Genomic DNA, 20,703 nt, shown 5'->3' with positions numbered 1-20,703 from the left:
GGTCCTGTGCGCACAGAGCAGCCGTACATATGTGGAGTGCGGCTCTGGGGGTGGAGGTAGGTGCTGGAGATTCCAGTTACTGGGTGTGGGGGACATTAACCCCTTCAGCACTGAGACTCTTTGGGGGTCACTGTGTGGTGTGAGCAGTGATGTGGAGCTTACTCTTTGCCACATGGGGTTTTTTTGCCTTCCCCTGGATCAACATGTTAGGGCATGTTAGGTTAGGCTATGGGTTGAACTAGATGGACCTAAAGTCTTCCTTCAATCTTAATAACTATGTGACTATGTTACAGAGGTGTAGCTTGGGTTTTGATTCAGGGGGGTGAAGCTTCTGAGTGGCCCCTAACCAGGTAACCTGGATTGCAACTGGGTGACGCCCCCTAAGGGCAGGATCACACGCGAGATACGGCTGAGTCTCGCATAGTAATCCCCGGCCCTGCCGCCTGCACTCCGGAGTGGAGCGTGCGGCTCCATGTATTGCTATGCGCAGGGCCGTATTTAGAGTTTCTGCTGCCCTAGGCACTTTTAGTGCTGCCTCCCCCTTTGGTGAGTATGACACTATCGGCAGTGACTTTGGCAAAAATCACTGATGTGAAAGTCGCCTTTTGCAGCAGATCCGGCAGTTTTTCCGCATCTGCCACATAACGGATCACTTACGGCAACACTGCATTCGGCCTCATTCATTCCCTGTGGGACTTGCAGACATGCACGTGATCCGGCAAATGCGGTACTTGCAGCAATGGAAAAAAACACTGCTAGCAGTGGTTTTTGTATCACCGCAAGTGCGGCACATGTCCGCAAGTAGCCATCACTACCTGTCCCTACACCTTGCTAGCTCATCCCATCCCTCCCTGACCTAAAACTACACTATAAAGCTTTAGAAAAACAATTTATTAACTGACATATTCCATTGACATATAATGAGGGCTCCAGGCTACGGCGTAGACTGGGACGGGCAGTCTCTGGGTCTCCATTCTCTCTGTGCACACCCTCTGTCCCTGCCTCACTGCGTGTGCACAGACCTCCCTCCACCGGACCCGATAATCGCCGCTCGCAGTAGCATACCGGCAGAGGTGTATCTAGGGTTTCTGGCACCAGGGGCAAGGATGAATTTTGGTGCCCCCCCTCCGCCAAGGACATATGCGATTCGCACACTCAGTCATGTGCCCACGAGCTCCTCTCCCTAATGCTCTCAATGTTCAGTCAAAAATTGAGAGAAGCAGAAGAGAAGCTCATTGTCACAGGACCATAAGTGTAAAAGTTGCGTGTGAGTGAAGTGTCCATGTGACGACTACTGGAACCTGCAGAGCTGAATCCTGACATCGCAGCTTCTGAATTCTCACAACTAATGCACTGCACACTTTTAGGATTCCCCCTTGCCGGTGGACGGTCATGTCAGCACAAGTATGTGATTTGTATACCTCTGGCCACATTCCGACTAGACGTGCCCGGCCTCACTCAGTTCATTGACGGAGGCCACACATGTCTAGTCAGCATGTGACCGCATGTATGTAAATCGCCAGCACGAGAGAATTCTGACAGCGTGCAGTGCGCACTGTGAGAAGTCAGAAGTCTACAGTCACAAAGAATGACTGCAGCCTCATTACAAACCTGGACATTTCCTGTAATGTTCCTAACATATATAAAAACATGAGAATTAGTATCACAAATAACATGTAAATCCAGGTACCTTATAGATGTCGTCGTCTCTGGAGCCGGTCTTCTTTTCTTCATCTTGTCCAGATCCCATGATGAGTTTTCTCATCCACAGCCGTCTCTGCAGACTTCCATCTTCTCTGCTCTTTTGCAGAAAGTCTCCACATGACGCCGTTAAAGATACAAGTGTCATTATAATGCTCCTGAATAAAAAATTGCCCCTCACTATATTGTCTGCACAAAATATGACCTCCACACTGTCCCTCTTATGGTACATACTCTTCACACTGACCTCTCCTTTCTATACCGGCCCCCTCTTCACACTGTCCTGTCATACTGTGTCCCCCTATAGGGCCTAGTATTTATACTCCACCATATTTATACTCCATCCTCCCACCCTGCGTGCTGGGCTCCCCCATCCTCCCACCCTGCGTGCATGGCTCCCCCATCCTCCCACCCTGCGTGCATGGCTCCCTCATCCTCCCACCCTGCGTGCATGGCTCCCCCATCCTCCCACCCTGCGTGCATGGCTCCCCCATCCTTCTCCCCTGCGTGCATGGCTCCTCTATCCTCTCACCCTGCGTGCTTGGCTCCCCCATCCTCCCACCCTGCGTGCATGGCTCCCCCATCCTTCCACCCTGCGTGCATGGCTCCCCCATCCTCCCACCCTGCGTGCATGGCTCCCCCATCCTTCTCCCCTGCGTGCATGGCTTCCCCATCCTCCCACCCTGCGTGCATGGCTCCCCCATCCTTCTCCCCTGCGTGCATGGCTCCCCTATCCTCCCACCCTGCATGCATAGCTCCCCCATCCTTCTCCCCTGCGTGCATGGCTCCTCTATCCTTCTCCCCTGTGTGCATGGCTCCTCTATCCTTCTCCCCTGCGTGCATGGCTCCCCCATCCTTCTCCCCTGCGTGCATGGCTCCCCCCATCCTTCTCCCCTGCGTGCATGGCTCCTCCATCCTTCTCCCCTGTGTGCATGTCTCCCCCATCCTTCTCCCCTGCGTGCATGGCTCCCCCATCCTTCCCCCCTGCGTGCATGGCTCCCCCATCCTTCTCCCCTGCGTGCATGGCTCCCCCATCCTTCTCCCCTGCGTGCATGGCTCCCCCATCCTTCTCCCCGGCGTGCATGGCTCCCCCATCCTTCTCCCCTGCGTGCATGGCTTCCCCATCCTCCCACCCTGCGTGCATGGCTCCCCCATCCTTCTCCCCTGCGTGCATGGCTCCTCTATCCTCTCACCCTGCGTGCTTGGCTCCCCCATCCTCCCACCCTGCGTGCATGGCTCCCCCATCCTCCCACCCTGCGTGCATGGCTCCCCCATCCTCCCACCCTGCGTGCATGGCTCCCCCATCCTTCTCCCCTGCGTGCATGGCTTCCCCATCCTCCCACCCTGCGTGCATGGCTCCCCCATCCTTCTCCCCTGCGTGCATGGCTCCCCTATCCTCCCACCCTGCATGCATAGCTCCCCCATCCTTCTCCCCTGCGTGCATGGCTCCTCTATCCTTCTCCCCTGTGTGCATGGCTCCTCTATCCTTCTCCCCTGCGTGCATGGCTCCCCCATCCTTCTCCCCTGCGTGCATGGCTCCCCCATCCTTCTCCCCTGCGTGCATGGCTCCTCCATCCTTCTCCCCTGTGTGCATGTCTCCCCCATCCTTCTCCCCTGCGTGCATGGCTCCCCCATCCTTCCCCCCTGCGTGCATGGCTCCCCCATCCTTCCCCCCTGCGTGCATGGCTCCCCCATCCTTCTCCCCTGCGTGCATGGCTCCCCCATCCTTCTCCCCGGCGTGCATGGCTCCCCCATCCTTCTCCCCTGCGTGCATGGCTTCCCCATCCTTCTCCCCTGCGTGCATGGCTCCCCCATCCTTCTCCCCTGCGTGCATGGCTCCCCCATCCTTCTCCCCTGCGTGCATGGCTCCCCCATCCTTCTCCCCTGCGTGCATGGCTCCCCCATCCTTCTCCCCTGCGTGCATGGCTCCCCCATCCTTCTCCCCTGCGTGCATGGCTCCCCCATCCTTCTCCCCTGCGTGCATGGCTCCCCCATCCTTCTCCCCTGCGTGCATGGCTCCCCCATCCTTCTCCCCTGCGTGCATGGCTCCCCCATCCTTCTCCCCTGCGTGCATGGCTCCCCCATCCTTCTCCCCTGCGTGCATGGCTCCCCCATCCTTCTCCCCTGCGTGCATGGCTCCCCCATCCTTCTCCCCTGCGTGCATGGCTCCCCCATCCTTCTCCCCTGCGTGCATGGCTCCCCCATTCTTCTCCCCTGCGTGCATGGCTCCCCCATCCTTCTCCCCTGCGTGCATGGCTCCCCCATCCTTTTCCCCTGCGTGCATGGCTCCCCCATCCTTTTCCCCTGCGTGCATGGCTCCCCCATCCTTTTCCCCTGCGTGCATGGCTCCTCTATCCCTTTTCCCTGTCATACTCACCTCTCACCGGGCGGCGCAGAACTTCCCGGCATCTCTCCAGCATCTTCCTTCCTGTATGAGCGGTCACGTGATACCGCTCATTAAGGTGATGAATATGCGCATATTCATCACCTTAATGAGCGGTACCATGTGACCGCTGAAGACAGGACACACTGCCGGCGATGAGACGCAGTTGCAGACACCGCTGGAGGAAGGTGAGTATTACGTCTTCAGGGAGGGGGGCGGGAAGGAGGGAGGGAGGAGGGGGGGCGGGCACTTGACCCCGGAGTTTTATATATAAAAAAAAAAAGCCTAGCTCAAGTGCGCCCCCCCGCATCCCGCCGCCCTAGGCACGTGCCCTCAAGTGCCTAGTGGCAAATACGGCCCTGGCTATGCGGCCGCAAGCTCCGCTCCGGAGTACAGGCGGCAGAGCCGGGGATTACTATGTGAGACTCAGCCGTATCTCGCATGTGTGTGATCCCGGCCTAATATTGGAGGAGAACCTCAGCAGATGACCGCGCTGTTACTTAAGATAATCTCTATATAGAGACCAACATGGATATTGCCGCCATATGGTCAGTGGTAGATCCCAGCCCTACAGAACATGTAAGAGATTACAGCACAGTTATAGATGATGACTTACCACTGACGTTCTTTTTGATAGAATCTTTCACATTTCTTGTCTTTTCCATCTGGCCCAGATCGACATGACCACTTCTTCCAGCCAGGACTCGGCTGCAGAGAATACAACAAAGACACGTTTCACTTCTGATATTTCAGCCCCATTACCATCTATTCCCAACCTGCACAAACTGCTCATCCTACTGATACCCCAATACTGAGCCGCTGCTGCCATATGTGTCCCTATACTGCACCTGATACCCCAATACTGAGCCGCTGCTGCCGTATGTGTCCCTATTACTGCACCTGATACCCCAATACTGAGCCTCTGCTGCCGTATGTGTCCCTATTACTGCACCTGATACCCCAATACTGAGCCTCTGCTGCCGTATGTGACCCTATTACTGCCCTTGATACCCCAATACTGAGCCGCTGCTGCCTTATGTGACCCTATTACTGCCCCTGATATCCCAATACTGAGCCGCTGCTGCTGTATGTGTCCCTATTACTGCCCCTGATACCCCAATACTGAGCCGCTGCTGCCGTATGTGTCCCTATTACTGCACCTGATACCCCAATACTGAGCCGCTGCTGCCATATGTGTCCCTATTACTGCACCTGATACCCCAATACTGAGCCGCTGCTGCCGTATGTGTCTCTATTACTGCACCTGATACCCCAATACTGAGCTGCTGCTGCCGTATGTGTCCCTATTACTGCACCTGATACCCCAATACTGAGCCACTGCTGCGGTATGTGTCCCTATTACTGCACCTGATACCCCAATACTGAGCCGCTGCTGCCGTATGTGTCCCTATTACTGCACCTGATACCCCAATACTGAGCCGCTGCTGCCGTATGTGTCCCTATTACTGCACCTGATACCCCAATACTGAGCCGCTGCTGCCGTATGTGTCCCTATTACTGCCCCTGATACCCCAATACTGAGCCGCTGCTGCCGTATGTGTCCTTATTACTGCACCTAATACCCCAATACTGAGCCGCTGCTGCCGTATGTGTCCCTATTTCTGCACCTGCTGTGTGGTTCTCTGTGCCTTCTAAATTCTAAAGCAACCCTCTAGAATATAGTAATTCCAGGTACAAGTGCCCTAGAAAACAGCACCCACAATTTTCACCCTAGAAAGTAATAATTCCCCCTGTGTACCCATTTCACAGTCACAGTAACCTGAGTTCCCCTATAACAATAAGTGCCCACATGACAGTTTATAATGTCCCGAGACTCCCCCCTGGGCAGCTCACCTATGCACAGTTCCCCTATACTCTCTTATACACAGTATAATGCCCCCTCACTGTATATATACTGACCCCTTAGTATCCCCCAAACGGTTTGATAGCTCCAACCGTGTATCTTCACACTGTATGATGGCCCCCTAGATAGCCTCCACATAGTATAATGCACCAGACAATCCTCAATATAGTCCTCAATATAGTATAATGCACTCCCCATAGGCAGACTCTATAGTATAATGCAGCCCTTAATATGATGCACCCACCCCCATAGGCAACCTTTATAACATAATTTAGCCCCACTAAAAAATTAAACCAATACTCCCCTTTCTTCCTGGTTCCTCCGCTGCTCTGAGCGCCCACACATCTCCGGACAGCAGGCGCCAGGTAGTGATGTCATCGTGACCCCCTGACAGTGTCGGCATTAGTGATATCAAACTCTGAGAGGGAGATAATGGGATGAGACTCCCCTCATCAATGCGGTTAGCTGTATCGGAATGTAGCCGATACAGTTGAATTTGCGATGACGGGCAAGGGGGGGCCCACTGCTGGCATCGGGCCCTCCGCCTGCTCAAGGGCCCCATAGCGGCCGGGCGACAGAGCTGGGAGATCGATTGTCCCTGCACTGCTGCAGAATGTAACTGTATGGGCATGCTGTGCACGCCAATACAGTTAGGGTACCGTCACACTCAGCAACTTTCCAACGATCACGACCAGCGATATGACCTGGCCGTGATCGTTGGAAAGTCCTTGTGTGGTCGCTGGAGAGCTCTCACACAGACAGCTCTCCAGCGACCAAGGATGCCGAAGTCCCCGGGTAACCAGGGTAAACCAGGGTCTGCTTCCTTCACTGACTGTGTCAGTGCCGGCCGTAAAGCACAGCACAGCAGTGATGTCACCGCTGTGCTCTGCTTTTACTTTACGGCCGGCGCTCACAGTCAGTGCGGGAAGCAGACGGCGAGGGACGTGACGGACATCTGAAGGTGAGTATGTAGTGTTTTTTTTTTTTTTTACATTTACAATGGTAACCAGGGTAAACATCGGGTTACTAAGCGCGACCCTGCGCTTAGTAACCCGATGTTTACCCTGGTTACAAGCGATCGCATCGCTGGATCGGTGTCACACACACCGATCCAGCGATGACAGCGGGAGATCCAGCGACGAAAGAAAGTTTCCAACGATCTGCTACAACGTACGATTCTCAGCAGGGTCCCTGATCGCTGCTGCGTGTCAGACACAGCGATATCGTATGTATATTGCTGGAACGTCACGGATCGTGCCGTCGTAGCGATCAAAGTGCCAGTGTGAGACGGTACCCTTACAGTAGCATAGCTCCGGGTGGGCCCCCTCAGAGCACGGGGCCCAGGGTGACCACCTCCCTGCCCCCCGGTAGCTACACTATTGCATAACAGCTGTAGACAGAATGCGGCTTAGCTGGTTCCCAAGCCCACATTAGATCCAATCAGACAACTGCAGGATGAGAGGACAGAAGCCCAAAGAAGTTCTCACAAAATGCGATTATTTCTCTCCTGGTTCTGTTCCAGCACAATAATGTAGATACTAGTGATGAGTGAGCCGCTCTCCACTACTCGATCAGGCATCGGGAGCTCGGACAAGCTTGTTACTGGAGTGAGTATCGCAGGTGATGGAGCGCCATGCTCCAGTTCCCAGCCAATAAATATGCGGGGATTGCCCACCATACATGGTAATACCGTAGCCATGTTGGCTACTGGTGTTCCTGTGACTGTCCGGCTGCATCACGTCATCTATGCAATGTGCACAGCCAATTTTTTGTACAATACTTTGGCTTTTCTCATGGCACTGTAGAGTTTGAGGACCTGATCTGAGAGTTCTGCACCACCCATGTACCGATTGCAATCCAAGTTACAATCTGGCTTTGGGACTTGTGTTGTGGTACCACGAACAGTGACAAAGGAGCTTTTGTCATGGTGTATGGTGGTGAAGATAAGGACATCCCATTTGTCCTTATAATTGACCACCAGCATGTTGTCGATGCACTGGGCTCGGCTTTTGCCTTTTCTCTGCGTTTGCCCAATTAGCGGCTTATGCAGGCCTCTCTGATTTTTTCGCATTGCGCCGCAGGCAACTTTACCTCTCGCAGAGAGTGTCTTGAAGAGGGGAATGCTGTGAAAGTTATCAATGTAGAGATGATAACCCTTATCCAGCAGTGGGTGCATCAATTCCCACACAATTTTCCCACTTACCCCCAAGTAATCTGGGTGTCTTTTCCCTTGTAGACCCTAAATCTGTGTGTTTACCCTAGGGTACTCTCGTACAATTTGTACAGTTTAATTCCATACCTGGCCCTCTTACTGGGCAGGTATTGTTGAAATTTTAGCCTCCCTTTGAAATGAACCAGAGACTCATCTATAGAGATGTCCCTTTGGAGGTTGTGCGACTCAGCAAATTTTCTACTGAAGTGTTCAACCACTGGCCTAATGTTATATAGACTATCAAAGTTTGGATCATCTCAGGGAGTACACTGCACATTATCACTATAATGCAATCAATTTTGGAACTCTTCAAATCGTGTCCTTGTCATGGCCATAAAGAATATTGGTACGGTAGAGTATATCAGTACTCCAGTATTGCCGAAGCTCTGGTTTTCGGATTATGCCCATATGCAGCACAATTCCCCAAAATGTCATCATCTCTGCTGCGTCTACAGGGGTCCATCTGATGTACGATGACGTGGGATTTTGGGTGAAAAATAGATGGGCATACAAGTTTGTCTGGGCCACCATAAGATTTATTATTTCCTCACTGAAAAAGAATTTAAAGAATTCAATGTCAGTGAGGCCAGTGGTGTCAAACTGGATTCCTTAGCTGCTGATCAAATCCGGAATGACGGGCTGATAATTTTCGGGAGATGCAATCTATATAGGATCGATTGTTGGAGGGGTTGCCTGGGTCCTAGGGTGCCTTGTTGGGGTTCATTCCTAACTAGTTAAGGAGGAGGACTAAAGGAATGTGGGATCTTCCTCACTGGCTGAATCCATCTTGGAGGCAAGGAAAGCGTATGTCTCCTCTGGTGAATACCGTCTTGACGAATGGGCCATTTTTATTTTATCTTTCAAAACCCTGGGGATGTTTGTGCAAGTGGTGCTTTACACGTCTAATGTGTGTGGAGCGCCCCCACTGCCGCAGGGCCGAGGGGTACCCGGTACCGGGCCTCTGAGTCTCTGTTCTGGGGTTGTCACGGTGGCTAGGCCCGGTCCGTGACCCTGCTGAGGGGCGTCCAGTGAAAATTGAGGATAATGATGATGTGATATGGTGCCGGTCGCAGTAAATAACGAGGACACAGGTGTGCAGTCTCTATACATCTTTACTGAAGGTTTCAGGACCCTCAGTCCGGAATACGGTTAACCAGGCTGCTAGAGTCCGGCCGGTCCAATGGCACCTCCAGAGTTCCCTTTGCAGGTGGAAATCTGTGCCTACCTTCTAGCGCTTGTGTGTTGCGGTCCTTCCCTGCTGTGCTTACGGGAGAGTCCCCACAACTGTTGTGTCTGTTTCTGAAGTTCCCTCACAACTCGATTCTGATGTTCTGTTTCGTTCCCCAGATGATATGGCTAGGACGCACCCGTATGACGGGTAGGCTCGGAGTTCTTCTGTGACCCTAGAGTCGCCCCTCTCCTGTTGTTGCCCCCTGTGTCTGCGTAGGTGATTTTGGGTTGAGACAGCCCGCCTAGAGCTGACTGTCCTGCCATAGGTTTGAAGTTCTGCCTGGAGCCTAATACTTCCTCGGCGTTCCGGCCACCGGCTGCGCGCCTCAGTAGGATGTTGCCTCGTCTTACAGCACGACTCCTACTGGATATTCTCCTTGTTGTGTTGATCTCGTTTCTCACTCAGCACAATAAACCTCGCTTCTTGTCCTTTCTTGGGGTACCGCCGCAATATCGTGCAGGCGTGGTCCCGTAACGTTCTTTCTGTTCGCTAGGCCTCTGTCAGGATCCCACCCCTGACAGGGACCCCCCTGAATCTTCCCCTGCAACACCCTCTGCCACAGAATGTTGCCTGGTTCCAACCCAGTCAGTAGTGTTGAGCGATACCTTCCGATATCAGAAAGTATTGGTATCGGAAAGTATCGGCCGATACCGTCAAAGTATCGGATCTAATCCGATACCAATACCCGATCCCAAAGCAAGTCAATGGGACGAAAATATCGGAATTAAAATAAACCCTTTCTTTCCTTGTAGGTTAATTCTACATGAAGGAAAACAACTAAGAATAATGTAGGATGTATTGGGGGAGGTGGCGGAGACATTAAAGGCACAGAGGTTTAGCCCAATCAAATAGAATAGCATGATTTTTTTTTTTTTATGACGTTCGGCGTTAGAAAGATTTTGACTGTTATTTTTTTTTTTATTTTGTCAGATATTGATGTTTCACTACTTCCACGCCCTTCACCTTCCTTTTTACTTCTCCCACACTTTCTTCTTCATTATCCTCATCATCAGCTTCTTTGACATCAACTTCTTCACCTTATTCATCTTCTTCTTCATCTTCTACCTATTATTTTTTTTCTTACATTGTTCATATTCTTTTTATTTAACTATTATCTTCTTCGTATTCAACTTCTTCATCATATTCTTATTTGTGACAGGCATTCCCGTAGTTGTTATCTATAAAAGTTTGAAGATTACACCTTCCGTTCTGCCTGTCACAAAAGAGTTACATTTGTCCGCGTTCAGTTTGGCCTGCAGCATTAGGCTTTATACAGGGGCACCACGAGGAGGAACGGACTCACCCCCATACACTGCTTAGTCGTCTTCTGCTTATAATTTATATAACTTTTGCTCTGATATTTAGTGTTATGCTTAATGTTCTTCTGCTCTTTGTTCTGCAGCCTCTTGTTCTTCTGCTTCTCGGTCTTCCAGGTCGTCGTCGTCTCCAGGGTCGTCGTCTCCGGGGTCGTCGTCATCGGGGTGGTCTTCAGGGTCATCGTCTCCAGGGTCGTCGTCATCTCGGTGGTTGTCGTCTCTGGTGTCGTCGTCATCTTAGGGGTGGTCTTCCGGGTCATCGTCTTTAGTCTCTTGAACTTGGAAATGTAGCAGAAGGTACAAGAAGGCTGGGAAAATGCCGAGAAACAGCTGATGGAACTGGAACTCGGATGGCTAGCCGAAGGTCCAAGAGCCAATGTAACTACCGAGGACCAGCTGACGTTACTGGAACCCGGTTACTAAGCAGGAGGTACCCGTGCCTGAAAGCACTACCAAGGACCACCTGACGTTGGTGGAACTCGGATACCCAGAGGGAGGCACCTAAGCCAAAGGCTCTGCCCGGAACCAGCTGACGGTACTGGAACCACGATGGGGAGCAGAAGGTACAAGAGCAAAAGACACTGCCGAGAACCAGCTGACGGTACTGGAACCCGGATGGGTAGCCGAAGGTCCAAGAGCCAATGGAACTACCGAGGACCAGCTGACGTTACTGGAACCCGGTTACTAAGCAGGAGGTACCCGTGCCTGAAAGCACTACCAAGGACCACCTGACGTTGGTGGAACTCGGATACCCAGAGGGAGGCACCTAAGCCAAAGGCTCTGCCCGGAACAAGCTGACGGTACTGGAACCACGATGGGGAGCAGAAGGTACAAGAGCAAAAGACACTGCCGAGAACCAGCTGACGGTACTGGAACCCGGATGGGTAGCCGAAGGTCCAAGAGCCAATGGAACTACCGAGGACCAGCTGACGTTACTGGAACCCGGTTACTAAGCAGGAGGTACCCGTGCCTGAAAGCACTACCAAGGACCACCTGACGTTGGTGGAACTCGGATACCCAGAGGGAGGCACCTAAGCCAAAGGCTCTGCCCGGAACCAGCTGACGGTACTGGAACCACGATGGGGAGCAGAAGGTACAAGAGCAAAAGACACTGCCGAGAACCAGCTGACGGTACTGGAACCCGGATGGGTAGCCGAAGGTCCAAGAGCCAATGGAACTACCGAGGACCAGCTGACGTTACTGGAACCCGGTTACTAAGCAGGAGGTACCCGTGCCTGAAAGCACTACCAAGGACCACCTGACGTTGGTGGAACTCGGATACCCAGAGGGAGGCACCTAAGCCAAAGGCTCTGCCCGGAACCAGCTGACGGTACTGGAACCACGATGGGGAGCAGAAGGTACAAGAGCAAAAGACACTGCCGAGAACCAGCTGACGGTACTGGAACCCGGATGGGTAGCCGAAGGTCCAAGAGCCAATGGAACTACCGAGGACCAGCTGACGTTACTGGAACCCGGTTACTAAGCAGGAGGTACCCGTGCCTGAAAGCACTACCAAGGACCACCTGACGTTGGTGGAACTCGGATACCCAGAGGGAGGCACCTAAGCCAAAGGCTCTGCCCGGAACAAGCTGACGGTACTGGGACCAGGATGGGGAGCAGAAGGTACAAGAGCAAAAGACACTGCCGAGAACCAGCTGACGGTACTGGAACCCGGATGGGTAGCCGAAGGTCCAAGAGCCAATGGAACTACCGAGGACCAGCTGACGTTACTGGAACCCGGTTACTAAGCAGGAGGTACCCGTGCCTGAAAGCACTACCAAGGACCACCTGACGTTGGTGGAACTCGGATACCCAGAAGGAGGCACCTAAGCCAAAGGCTCTACCCGGAACCAGCTGACGGTGCTGGAACCAGGATGGGGACCTATTCAAGCTTGTCTTCCTAGAGCCCCAACTAGCGTTGTGGGAGCAAAGGGTCAGCAGGGGGAGCAGAGTGTAGGCCGAAGCCTGCACTGGCGGCAGCTTTGGGTCTGTTGTGTCTGCGTGGCTGTTGCAGGACACGTTGCCGGCTACACAGCAGGGGAACAGCTGGCGGTGCTGAACCCCACTGACACATTGGCGAGGTGTTTGGCTCTGTGCAGCTAGCACATCTGGGCCCCAACTGGCGTTGTTAGAGCCCAGGGTCAGCAGGAGGAGTAGAGGGAGCAGAGTGTAGTCCGAAGCCTGCACTGGCGGCAGCTTTGGGTCTGTTGTGTCTGCGTGGCTGTTGCAGGACACGTTGCCGGCTACACAGCAGGGGAACAGCTGGCGGTGCTGAACCCCACTGACACATTGGCGGGTGTTTTTCTCTGTGCAGCTAGCACATCTGGGCCCCAACTGGCGTTGTTAGAGCCCAGGGTCAGCAGGAGGAGGAGAGGGAGCAGAGTGTAGGCCGAAGCCTGCATTGGCGGCAGCTTTGTGTCTGCGTGGCTGTTGCAGGACACGTTGCCGGCTACACAGCAGGGGAACAGCTAGCGGTGCTGAACCCCACTGACACATTGGCGAGGTGTTTGGCTCTGTGCAGCCAGCACTTCCGGACAGCAACTAGCGGTGTTGGAGCCCGGGCTCTGCAGGTGGAGCAGAGTGTAGGCCGAAGCCTAATTGAACCAATTTTAAAGGTAACCTTTAACCCCCCCCCCCTCAGGGGTTACAAACTAGAAGAGCCACACCTTATGCAGCAGTAGTGCTGCACAAGTCAAAGGTTGCTCTTTTAATTTTTCTCCTTGCACAAGCTGAATGAAACACGTATAACATTTAGCCCTTTATACAGTCAAACTGTGTTGGAGGCGAGAGTTCCCTTCGTAATGAGACGCAGCACAGCTGTCAAAAATCCCACCTTGGTGCTGGGCGCGGCCTCCTGAGCGTCGTTATTTGCTGCACAGGAGTCTGCGCTGTCGTGTTATCCCTTGGCCTTGCGCTGTTAGCGCTGCCCATCTTCTGACATCATTTAATGTCGGCCGTTGCGGTTCGCGATGCCCATGAATCCCAGCCCCGCAGTGTCTTTACATAGTTAAAACACTGCGGGGCTGGGATTCATGGCCTGGCGCAGTACATATGTTCGCCTCTCACACTCGGGTCCTTACACCTGCTTCAGACTGTGCGGCGTCAGCTGATCCCTTATCGCATGCCACGGCCATGAAGCCGCACAGTCTGAAGAAGGCGGAAGGAGATGAGGGACAGGCGAACATATGCACTGCTCATGCCCATCAATCACACCCTCGCAGTCAAAATAAATAAGACACCGAGGGGCGTTGTGTGGGTCAGGGCGGCCGCAGAGGCGCAGCCAGCCAAACAATGATGCCAGAAGATGGGCAGCGCTACCAAGGGGGTTGCAGCGTGTCATTACAAAGGAAAGTCACACCTCCAGGACGGTTAAATGGTCACAGAGGACACATTTTAGACGTGTTCAGTTCCACATGTGCAAAGAGAATAAGTTTATGAGCCACCTTGCACACATGCAGCATTACTGCTGTACAAGGTGTTTGTAAAACATACAAACGCCTGGGGGAGGGGGGACAGGTTCCCTTCAATTTCAGTTCTTGTGTCTGCGTGGCTGTTGCAGGACACGTTGCCGTTGCAGGACACGTTGCCGGCTACACAGCAGGGGAACAGCTGGCGGTGCTGAACCCCACTGACACATTGGCGGGTGTTTTTCTCTGTGCAGCTAGCACATCTGGGCCCCAACTGGCGTTGTTAGAGCCCAGGGTCAGCAGGAGGACGAGAGGGAGCAGAGTGTAGGCCGAAGCCTGCACTGGTGGCAGCTTTGTGTCTGCGTGGCTGTTGCAGGACACGTTGCAGGCTACACAGCAGGGGAACAGCTAGCGGTGCTGAACCCCACTGACACATTGGCGAGGTGTTTGGCTCTGTGCAGCTAGCACATCTGGGCCCCAACTGGCGTTGTTAGAGCCCAGGGTCAGCAGGAGGAGGAGAGGGAGCAGAGTGTAGGCTGTCATGATCTCAATGGCAAGAGAACATAGCATCAGCATATATAGAAACTAGCTCTTGGAAGATGGAAACTGAGCTGACCATGAACTAAACCTAACGCACAACTAGCAGTGGCCGGGTAGCATGCCTACGTTGATTCTAGATGCCCAGCACCAGCCGGAGGACTAAATAAAGCTAGCAGAGGAAAATATTAGTCCTAGCTCACCTCTAGAGAAATACCCCGAAAGGAGACAGAGGCCCCCCACATGTATTGGCGGTGAGTTAAGATGAAATAACAAACGTAGTATGAAAATAGGTTTAGCAAATTTGAGGTCCACTTACTACATAGCAGAAGACAGAAAGGACACTTTCATGGTCAGCTGAAAACCCTATCAAAACACCATCCAGAAATTACTTTAAAACTCTGGCATTAACTCATAACACCAGAGTGGCAATTCCTGTTCACAAGAGCTTTCCAGACACAGTAACGAAACTACAGCTGTGAACTGGAACAAAAATGCAAAAACAAACATGGACAAGAGTCCAACTTATCTAGTAGTTGTCTAGGAGCAGGAACAAGCACAGAGAGGCTTCTGATAACATTGTTGACCGGCAAGCAACTAACAGAGAAGCAAGGTTATATAGCGACTCCCACAACTTGATGGGAACAGGTGAACAGAGAAGATGAAGACACCAGTTCAATTCCACCAGTAGCCACCGGGGGAGCCCAGAATCCAAATTCACAACAGTACCCCCCCCTCAAGGAGGGGGCACCGAACCCTCACCAGAACCACCAGGGCGATCAGGATGGGCCCTATGAAAGGCACGAACCAGATCAGAGGCATGAACATCAGATGCATTCACCCAAGAATTATCCTCCTGGCCGTATCCCTTCCACTTGACCAGATACTGGAGTCTCCGTCTGGAAACACGGGAGTCTAAGATTTTCTCCACAACGTACTCCAACTCACCCTCAACCAACACCGGAGCAGGAGGCTCAACGGAAGGCACAACCGGTACCTCATACCTGCGCAATAATGACCGATGAAAAACGTTATGAATAGAAAAGGATGCAGGGAGGTCCAAACGGAAGGAAACAGGGTTAAGGATCTCCAATATCTTATACGGGCCGATGAACCGAGGCTTAAACTTAGGAGAAGAGACCCTCATAGGGACAAAACGAGAAGACAACCACACCAAATCCCCAACACAAAGCCGAGGACCAACACGACGGTGGCGGTTGGCAAAAAGCTGAGTCTTCTCCTGGGACAACCTCAAATTGTCCACCACCTGCCCCCAGATCTGATGCAATCTCTCCACCACAGCATCCACTCCAGGACAATCCGAAGATTCCACCTGACCAGAGGAAAATCGAGGATGAAACCCCGAATTACAGAAAAACGGGGACACCAAAGTGGCAGAGCTGGCCCGATTATTGAGAGCGAACTCCGCCAATGGCAAAAAAGCAACCCAATCATCCTGGTCAGCAGACACAAAACACCTCAGATATGTCTCCAGGGTCTGATTAGTCCGCTCGGTCTGGCCATTCGTCTGAGGATGGAAAGCGGACGAAAAAGATAAATCTATGCCCATCCTAGCACAGAATGCCCGCCAAAATCTAGACACGAATTGGGTCCCTCTGTCAGAAATGATATTCTCAGGAATACCATGCAAACGAACAACATTTTGAAAAAACAGAGGAACCAACTCGGAAGAAGAAGGCAACTTGGGCAGAGGAACCAAATGGACCATCTTAGAAAAACGGTCACACACCACCCAGATGACAGACATCTTCTGAGAAACCGGCAGATCTGAAATAAAATCCATCGAGATGTGCGTCCAAGGCCTCTTAGGAATAGGCAAGGGCAACAATAATCCACTAGCCCGAGAACAACAATGCTTGGCCCGAGCACAAACGTCACAAGACTGCACAAAGCCTCGCACATCTCGTGACAGGGAAGGCCACCAGAAGGACCTTGCCACCAAATCCCTGGTACCAAAAATGCCAGGATGACCTGCCAACGCAGAAGAATGAACCTCAGAGATGACTCTACTGGTCCAATCATCAGGAACAAACAGTTTATCAGGTGGGCAACGATCAGGTCTATCCGCCTGAAACTCCTGCAAGGCCCGCCGCAGGTCTGGAGAAACGGCTGACAATACCACTCCATCCTTAAGGATACCTGTGGGCTCAGAGTTACCAGGCGAGTCAGGCTCAAAACTCCTAGAAAGGGCATCCGCCTTAACATTCTTAGAACCCGGTAGGTATGACACCACAAAATTAAACCGAGAGAAAAATAATGACCAGCGCGCCTGTCTAGGATTCAGGCGCCTGGCGGTCTCAAGATAAATCAAATTTTTGTGGTCAGTCAATACCACCACCTGATGTCTGGCCCCCTCAAGCCAATGGCGCCACTCCTCAAAAGCCCACTTCATGGCCAAAAGCTCCCGATTCCCAACATCATAATTCCGCTCAGCGGGCGAAAATTTACGGGAAAAGAAGGCACAAGGCCTCATCACGGAGCAGTCAGAACTTTTCTGCGACAACACTGCCCCAGCTCCGATCTCAGAAGCGTCGACCTCAACCTGAAAAGGTAGAGCAACATCAGGCTGACGCAACACAGGGGCAGAGGAAAAACGGCGCTTAAGCTCCCGAAAGGCCTCCACAGCATCAGGGGACCAATCAGCAACATCAGCACCCTTCTTAGTCAAATCGGTCAATGGCTTAGCAATATCCGAAAAACCAGCAATAAATCGACGATAAAAGTTAGCAAAGCCCAAAAATTTCTGAAGACTCTTAAGAGAAGAGGGCTGCGTCCAATCACAAATGGCTTGAACCTTGACAGGATCCATTTCAATGGAAGAGGGGGAAAAAATATATCCCAAAAAGGAAATCCTCTGTACCCCAAAAACACACTTAGAACCCTTCACACACAAAGAATTAGACCGTAAAACCTGAAAAACCCTCCTGACTTGCTGGACATGAGAGTCCCAGTCATCCGAAAAAATCAGAATATCATCCAGATACACAATCATAAATTTATCCAAATAATCGCGAAAAATATCATGCATAAAGGACTGGAAAACTGACGGAGCATTTGAAAGACCAAAAGGCATCACTAAATACTCAAAGTGGCCCTCGGGCGTATTAAATGCGGTTTTCCACTCATCCCCCTGCCTGATTCGCACCAAATTATACGCCCCCCGAAGGTCAATCTTAGAGAACCACTTGGCCCCCTTTATGCGAGCAAACAAATCCGTCAGCAACGGCAATGGGTATTGATATTTAACAGTGATTTTATTCAAAAGCCGATAATCAATACATGGTCTCAAAGAGCCGTCTTTTTTTGACACAAAGAAAAAACCGGCTCCTAAGGGAGATGACGATGGACGAATATGTCCCTTTTCCAAGGACTCCTTTATATATTCTCGCATAGCAGCATGTTCAGGCACAGACAGATTAAATAAACGACCCTTTGGGTATTTACTACCCGGGATTAAATCTATGGCACAATCGCACTCTCGGTGCGGAGGTAACGAACCAAGCTTGGATTCTTCAAAGACGTCACGATAGTCAGACAGGAACTCAGGAATTTCAGAGGGAATAGATGATGAAATGGAAACCACAGGTACATCCCCATGAGCCCCCTTACATCCCCAGCTCAACACAGACATAGCTCTCCAGTCGAGGACTGGGTTGTGAGATTGCAGCCAAGGCAATCCTAACACCAAATCATCATGTAGATTATACAGCACCAGAAAGCGAATAATCTCCTGGTGATCCGGATTAATACGCATAGTTACTTGTGTCCAGTATTGTGGTCTATTATTAGCCAATGGGGTGGAGTCAATCCCCTTCAGAGGAATAGGAGTCTCCAAAGGCTCTAAATCATACCCACAGCGTTTGGCAAAGGACCAATCCATAAGACTCAAAGCGGCGCCAGAGTCGACATAGGCGTCCGTGGTAATAGATGACAAAGAGCAAATCAGGGTCACAGATAGAATAAACTTAGACGGTAAGGTGCAAATGGAAACAGATTTACCAAGCTTTTTAGTGCGCTTAGAGCATGCTGATATAACATGAGTAGAATCACCACAATAGAAACACAACCCATTTTTCCGTCTAAAATTCTGCCGCTCGCTTCGGGACAGAATTCTATCACACTGCATACTCTCTGGCGACCTCTCAGTGGAAACCGCCAGATGGTGCACTGGTTTGCGCTCCCGCAGACGCCTATCGATCTGAATAGCCATTGTCATGGACTCATTCAGACCCGCAGGCACAGGGAACCCCACCATAACATCCTTAATGGCATCAGAGAGACCCTCTCTGAAAGTCGCCGCCAGGGCGCACTCATTCCACTGAGTAAGCACAGACCATTTACGGAATCTTTGGCAGTAAATTTCCGCTTCATCTTGCCCCTGAGATAGGGACATCAAAGTTTTTTCTGCCTGAAGCTCCAAATGAGGTTCGTCATAAAGCAACCCCAAGGCCAGAAAAAACGCATCCACATTGAGCAACGCAGGATCCCCTGGTGTCAATGAAAAAGCCCAGTCTTGAGGGTCGCCCCGGAGCAAGGAAATCAGAATCCTGACCTGCTGTGCAGGGTCTCCAGCAGAGCGAGATTTCAGGGACAAAAATAATTTGCAATTATTTCGAAAATTCTGAAACCCGGATCTATTCCCCGAGAAAAATTCCGGCAAAGGAATTCTCGGCTCAGATACAGGTGCATGACAAACAAAATCTTGCAATTTTTGTACTTTCGTGGCGAGATTATTCAAACCTGCAGTTACACTCTGAAGATCCATTACAAACAGGTGGACACAGAGCCATTCAAGGGTTAAGAGGAGGTAAGAAGCAGCTAGACAGCAATTAAGGGCTAGGCAGCAAAACTCTGAAGGGAAAAAAAAAAAAAAAAAAAATTTCCCTTAAACACTTCTCTATCTCCTGCTTCAGCCCAAACAATTAACACTTTGTGGGCCGGTCAAACTGTCATGATCTCAATGGCAAGAGAACATAGCATCAGCATATATAGAAACTAGCTCTTGGAAGATGGAAACTGAGCTGACCATGAACTAAACCTAACGCACAACTAGCAGTGGCCGGGTAGCATGCCTACGTTGATTCTAGATGCCCAGCACCAGCCGGAGGACTAAATAAAGCTAGCAGAGGAAAATATTAGTCCTAGCTCACCTCTAGAGAAATACCCCGAAAGGAGACAGAGGCCCCCCACATGTATTGGCGGTGAGTTAAGATGAAATAACAAACGTAGTATGAAAATAGGTTTAGCAAATTTGAGGTCCACTTACTACATAGCAGAAGACAGAAAGGACACTTTCATGGTCAGCTGAAAACCCTATCAAAACACCATCCAGAAATAACTTTAAAACTCTGGCATTAACTCATAACACCAGAGTGGCAATTCCTGTTCACAAGAGCTTTCCAGACACAGTAACGAAACTACAGCTGTGAACTGGAACAAAAATGCAAAAACAAACATGGACAAGAGTCCAACTTATCTAGTAGTTGTCTAGGAGCAGGAACAAGCACAGAGAGGCTTCTGATAACATTGTTGACCGGCAAGCAACTAACAGAGAAGCAAGGTTATATAGCGACTCCCACAACTTGATGGGAACAGGTGAACAGAGAAGATGAAGACACCAGTTCAATTCCACCAGTAGCCACCGGGGGAGCCCAGAATCCAAATTCACAACAGTAGGCCGAAGCCTGCACTGGAGCAAGTTGAAAGGGAACCTTTAACCCCCCCCAGGCGTTTGTAGCTGAAAGAGCCATCGTGTACAGCACTAATGCTGGAAAAGGTAAAGTTAGCTCTTTTAATTATGGTCCTTGCAAACGCTGAACTTGACACTTATGAAATGTGTCCCCTCACACGGTTAAACCGTCCGGTCGGAGGAACTTTCCTTTGTCATGTGACGTAGCACAGCCGTCATTTTTACCCCCTTGGCGCCGTGCGCATCCTCCTCAGCATTGTTTGAATCTGTCCCGGAGTCTGCGCTGTTATGTTATCCCTTGGCACACTTAGCGCTGCCCGTCTTCTGACATCATTTGGTGTC

General features: G+C 51.4%; 1 protein-coding gene across 3 annotated transcripts in view; it reads left to right on the top strand.

Moving 5' to 3' along the window:
* The window catches only part of LOC143766489 (uncharacterized), a 140,463-nt gene continuing 119,760 nt past the window's right edge, over positions 1-20,703 (top strand). For all 3 annotated transcript variants that reach the window (XM_077254206.1, XM_077254205.1, XM_077254204.1), the window contains exon 1: positions 1-56. In XM_077254206.1, coding sequence (XP_077110321.1) covers positions 30-56 — 27 coding nt within the window. In that variant the 5' untranslated portion in view covers positions 1-29. The remainder of the gene's footprint in view (positions 57-20,703) is intronic.

This window comes from Ranitomeya variabilis, chromosome 4 (assembly GCF_051348905.1).
Source record: "Ranitomeya variabilis isolate aRanVar5 chromosome 4, aRanVar5.hap1, whole genome shotgun sequence".
NCBI classification, from domain to species: domain Eukaryota; kingdom Metazoa; phylum Chordata; class Amphibia; order Anura; family Dendrobatidae; genus Ranitomeya; species Ranitomeya variabilis.
The sequence above is the reverse complement of the archived record's forward strand: the minus strand, read 5'-3'. Positions and strand labels throughout refer to the sequence as shown.